The sequence below is a fragment of the Macaca thibetana genome, chromosome X, assembly GCF_024542745.1.
Source record: "Macaca thibetana thibetana isolate TM-01 chromosome X, ASM2454274v1, whole genome shotgun sequence".
In the NCBI taxonomy this organism is placed as follows: domain Eukaryota; kingdom Metazoa; phylum Chordata; class Mammalia; order Primates; family Cercopithecidae; genus Macaca; species Macaca thibetana.
The window spans coordinates 98,538,915-98,544,914 of NC_065598.1; the positions used below are offsets into that span (position 1 = coordinate 98,538,915).

A 6,000-nucleotide genomic window follows, 5' to 3' on the forward strand; every position below is an offset into this window, starting at 1 on the left:
TAATGGGCACTTAGGTTGGTTCCACATCTTTGCAATTGTGAATGGTGCTGCTATAAACATATGTATGCAACGACTTTTTTATATAATGACTTATTTTCCTTTGAGTAGCTACCCAGTAGCAGGATTGCTGGATTGAATGGTAGATTTACTTTTTGCTCTTTAAGGAATCTCCATACTGTTTTCCAGAGAGGTTGTATTAATTTACATTCCCACCAGTGGCATATAAGCATTCCCTTTGCCACACATCAATGCCAAGATCTATTGTTTTTTGACTTTTTAATTATGGCCATTCTTGCAGGAGTAAGGTGGTATGGCTGTGATTTTCATTTGCATTTCCCTGATAATTAGTGATGTTGAGAATGTTTTCGTATGTTTGTTAGGCATTTGTATATCTTCTTTTGAGAAATGTCTATTCATGTCATTTGCCCACTTTTTGATGGGACTGTTTTTGTTTTTTTTTTCTCACTGATTCATTTGAATTCCTTGTAGATTTTGTATATTAGTCCATCGTTAGGTGCATAGTTCACAAATATTTTATCTCTTTCTGTGGGTTGTCTGTTTACTCTGCTGATTGTTTTTTTTGCTGTGCAGAAGTGTTGGGGTGATCAGACCCAACACCAGGTTGTGGGAGTGATGAAGTCTGGTGGAGTGAAAGGAATGAGAAAAAGACGGTTTGAGAGAGAAAGTGGGACTAGGGGGCCAATGCAAGTGTGGAGGCTGTGAAGGCCCTGAGCTCTGGAAGCCCATGCTGTTTATTGGTGCTCAAACAGGTGGTGGGGATATGGCAGTTGAAAGGAAACAGTGTATCAAGTGAATGAGAAACATATGGCAGCTTGAGATAATGGGAGTGCTAGAAGCAAGGAGCCAGCAAGTCTAGCAGACATGCAAGCCCTGCCTCAGCTTCTCTCCCAACACTCAGCTTTTCTCCCAACACAAAAGCTTTTTGGTTTACTTAGGTTCCATTTATTTATCTTTGGTTTTGTTGTATTTGCTTTTGGAGTCTTAGTCATAGATTCTTTGCATAGGCCGATGTCTATAAGAGTTTTTCCAATGCTGTCTTCTAGAATTTTCATAGTTTCAGGTCTTATATTTTAGTATTTGATCTACCTTGAGTTGATTTTTCTACAAGGTGAGAGATAGAGATCTAGTTTCATTCTTCTACACGTGGCTTTCCAGTTTTTTCAGCACAATTTATTAAATAGGTTGTCCCTTCTCCAATTTATGTTTTTGAAAAATTTCTCCTACTGCACACCATTTAAGTAGAACAATTTATGTTTTTGTACGCCTTTTGAAGATCTGTTGACTGTAAGTATTCAGCTTTATTTCTGGGTTCTCTATTCTGTTCCATTGGCCTTTGTGCCTACTTTTATACCAGTACCATACTGTTTTGGTAACTATAGCCTTGTAGCATACTTTGAAGTCTAATAATGTGATGCCCCCAGATTTGTTCTTTTTGCCTAGGATTGCTTTAAAGCCCCTAATTATCGAAATGACAAAACAGGTTATTCTTCAGAGTAACTTATGAAACATTTTGGAGAGTCTTTTGCCAGTTATGTTTGGAAAATTCCTATGTATATTAAAAGACTAAACATAAATTTCATTTTATGTTAACTCCATATATTTTGTTCATTAATCCATCTCCTTTGCTTGCTCTGTCCCTCACCAGTGTTGACTGACATGTCTACACCATACAGTCGGCCCCTCCCAGAGTAGGCCATTGCAGACCCTAGGACCTTACTCCTGTACAGGCTTCCCAGACCTTCTCCCACCCCCTCTTTGTCATCCTCTCTCCAGGACTCTGTGGACGCAGCTGTCCAGATCAGTACCCCTGAATCATGCTCTGAGCTCAGAGGAGCCTGTTGCATAGCAACAGAGCCTCAGAGCCAAATATAGCCCTTGAAACAAAGAATGGTTCCAGATAATGTTGGTGCTGTTAGGAAAGCAGATGAAGATAATCATGCCTTCAAAACATCCTCAAAAGCAGCCCACCTTTTCTCCCTGCCAAGGACACCTCCTTCCCCATGGACCCAGCCCACATTTCTAGCCCTGTGTGCCAAGCACTCTGTGCTCTGAGCAAACTGCACCATTGGCTGATCCCTCCACTTTCCAATCACCCCTGGGTCTCATTAACATGAATGGGATTATATTTGCACTTGGCTTATTTTCTGCACACACAAGATGGCAGTTTACCTTCAGGACCACTCTTTAAGGGAGCAGTGTCTATCCCCTTTTTTGAGATGAGGAAACCCTGTCTTCAAGATGGCAAGAAACAAGTCTGCCTTTCCTTTGAAAAGGCAGCTTGCAGTAATTCATGAGGAGAGTGCAGAGTTGGGAATCAGCAGCCTATGTTCTAGCTCCAGCTCATGAAAGCATGTAAAAGTGCTCTAACATCTCAGGTTAGCATCTCACTTAGCCACAGTTGATGATCCAGGTCCTCATGTGCCACTGTATGGTTCCTGCTTTAAGAGGCACCTGCTGCCCTCCTAGCTGTCTCTACTGCCCTCCTCTCAGCCAGAGGAGGCTGTTCTGTTTCCCATCAGTGGGGTCTTGAAAGTTGCTCTGACCACCTGTGTCCTCCAAAGGATTCAATCCTCTCCCACAACTCCCATCCTCATGCCACCACTCGGCCTTCTGAGAACAACACTAATGCTGTCCTTACTCACAGTGTCAGAAACCAGTTTCCAAGGCACACAAACAGGGTCATAGCCTGACAGGAAATTCAGACGCCTCTGAGGAGGAGAAATATAAGATTATTTTTAGACATCACATGTGGCTGGGCATGGTGGCTTACGCCTGTAATCCCAGCACTTCGGGAGGCAGAGACAAGATGATTGGTTGAGCCCAGGAATTCAAGACCAGCCTGGGCAACACAGTGAGACCTCATCTCTTTTTTGAAAAAATAATTTCTCTAAAAAGAATTTAAGGCCGGGCATCAGTGGCTCAGGCCTGTAATCCCAACACTTCGGGAGGCCGAGGTGGGCGGATCATGAGGTCAGGAGATCGAGACCATCCCAGCTAATACGGTGAAACCCTGTCTCTAATAAAAATACAAAAAATTAGCCGGGCATGGTGGCGGGTGCCTGTAGTCCCAGCTACTCGGAAGGCTGAGGCAGCAGAATGGCGTGAACCTGGGAGGCAGAGCTTGCAGTGAGCCGAGATTGCGCCTGGGCAACAGAGCGAGACTGTCTCAAAAAAGAAAAAAAAGAATTTAAAAATAGACAACACGTGCATGCCAGACTAAACCTGACTTAGGGCCATGGTTTTCACTCCTTTCTTACATCAGGATCCCTTCCTCTCAAGGCTTCCCTAACAGCTGACACCTCCCTAGCATTCCTCCCCATTCCTACTTCCCAGAAATCACACACCAACACCATTCCAACACCATCAGAGCCAGAAACAGAGCACAAATCTTAGTCCACAGAAAATAATTCAGGGAGTGAGGGAAGTAGAGGCACCCCTAGGAGCCTACACTGGGGCTTCCATCTCCAGCTGATGGCGTCTTGTGAAGAATAGAGCATCATCAGTCCCTTACCATCTCATCACTTCATTCATGGCCTTTGGGGTCAGGGACAAAAATCAACATCTGGCTGGGCGCAGTGGCTCACGCCTGTAATCCCAACATTTTGGGAGGCTGAGGCAGGTGGATCACCTGAGTTCAGGAGTTCAAGACCAGCCTGGCCAACATGGTGAAACCCCATCGCTACTAAAAATAAAAAAATTAGCTAGGCGTGGTGACAGGCACCTGTAATCCCTGCTACTCAGGAGGCTGAGGCAGGAGAATCGCTTGAACCCAAGAGGTGGAGGTTGCAGTAAGCCGAGATCACACCACTGCACTCCAGACTGGGCGAAAAAGTGAGACTCCATCTCAAAAAAAAAAAAAAAAATCAACATCCTATTTCCAGATAATAAGCTATTTTGTGTCCTCTCATTTTACCTTCAGGCTTAACATCATGGAAGCATGCCATGTTTTCACGTTGAGCTCTTGTAACAGGAGACACCACAGAGGAAAAAGAGCTGTGAATCTCTAAGTTAACGATCATCTGAGAGAGCTCTTCCAATGGGCAGGTGTAAGGAAATGAGCGTTCTAAGTGTCAGTAAAGGCAAAAGCTGGTCATACCTGGCACTGGTGGAATGAAGGGGAAATAAGCTTTCACATAACACTTCAGGTGTCAAATGGAACATTACTTTCTGAGGCCCATATTACTATGGCTTAATCACTTGAAGGCACTTTAATATATAAGTCCTATTTCCAACAACAAGAGAGTTTCTGCTAAAAGTTTTTAAAAGGCTCTCCAAGCTAATTCTGATGTGCATGCAAGTGAAGGGGTCCTACCTGAGGGGTCTAGGTAGAAGCCATATTAGTTCCCTGATCCAGAGAGGAAAGGCAACTAACAATATTGATGGAGCACATTGTTTAGAAGGTCCAGCTCCATGTTCTTGACTTTAGTGACTGAATTTAATCCTCATGACAACCCTACTAGTGAGGTACAATTATGCTCTCTTCATGGATGTATATGACTACAACGCACTTGCTGCTAAGCACAGAGCTGGATGGCAGAGTTTGCTCACCACACAAACTCAAGCAGTTTGGGCAATGGTACAAAAAATGGTCAGGGTTCATAATATCTAAAAATCCGCAAAGTTACCTTATTAGACAAATCTCAGGAACACTATTTTCAGGGGGAAGAAGGTGTAAAGGGGCACTTATTCTAAGATAGCACAAATATTTACAGCCAAGAATGTGCAATTATACATTTTGCATCATTCTCTCACAACAAGTCTGTGAGGAAGGCATCATCATTTCCAGTTTACAGATGACCAATTGAGACTCACTGATAGAAAATTAATTTTGCAGAGGCCTCTAATAATGATGAGGAATGGGGATGTAACTCTTACTCTCCTCAAAGGACAACACATGGTCTCCTTTTATAAAGAATGACCTTCTAGGACTTAAACACCTGTAGTTTTTTATGTTGCTAGGATTGTGCCCTTATGTGTACTCACTCAACAACGTCTCTCTCTTTGAAGAAGCTGATGGTGCAGATGAAATCCCAGCACAAGGTCCTGTAAGCAGTAATGTGTCTGGTATGAGCGTCAAGGGCTTGTGACTCCTGCCTCTTCTTAATCTGCACTCTCTCTTCATTTGAGACTCAATGGGAAACTGCTTTTCCAATATCTATCTAGAAGACCAAAGAATGGGGAAGAAAATGACAAATCTTCTCACCTCACCCCAATGCCTTAACAAACCATCCTGCAACACAGAAATGGCCCCAAAGCTTCATGTATAATGTAAGTGTGAGCACATACTCCATCTTCCTGCTCCACTTTCAGATGGTTTCTGTGGCAGTTATGCTGCTTGGTTTAGATAACAGTCATCACTTCTCTGGCAGGGAGAAGAAAGGTGGGCCTGGATGACCATTTGTTGAAATCCTACTAGGTGCCATATACTCTGTGTGGTATTTCTCATTTATCCCCACAGAACAGTTTTTCTAAGAAAGGCATCATGAGTTCCCTTTCACAGATAAGCAAGGGCAGGCCGACAGAGGCTGAAAAGGATTCCAGTGTCACACATCAAATAAGGGGCAGGAATGTGGTTCCAGCTTTAGCTTTCATAACATTATTTTGTGTTCCCAAGAGGGGTGATATTACCAGTAAGGGGCTAAAAATAGATTTTTGAGGATAGAGGGATGATAGACTTTGGAATGATTTTTGGTACTACAAAGGTCCATAGTACATAACGAGTTAACATTTCGTCTGTGGTAATAAAATTTCATTATCTGGGCAGAAAGTAGTTGATAGGGAAAATATGTCTAAAAACCACCCTAAGGGAGGTGATACTGAAAGAAGATTGAGAAATGTTTTATATACCCAGTGACCTCTCCTACCAAGACTTAGGGACTAGTCATTTTATATTCCCGCATAGATGCTCACCAAATAATCCTGTTGTTGATGATGATAATAGCGGGAGAAGTGAAATCATCCCCCTAGGACCAGGAGACC

General features: G+C 43.1%; 1 protein-coding gene across 1 annotated transcript in view; it reads right to left on the bottom strand.

Moving 5' to 3' along the window:
* Positions 1–5,165, bottom strand: part of NXF3 (nuclear RNA export factor 3) — a 45,840-nt gene extending 40,675 nt beyond the window's left edge. Inside the window, exon 1 of the mRNA XM_050775947.1 lies at positions 5,005–5,165. Coding sequence (XP_050631904.1) covers positions 5,005–5,143 — 139 coding nt within the window. The 5' untranslated portion in view covers positions 5,144–5,165. The remainder of the gene's footprint in view (positions 1–5,004) is intronic.
* Between the last annotated feature and the right edge of the window lie 835 nt (positions 5,166–6,000).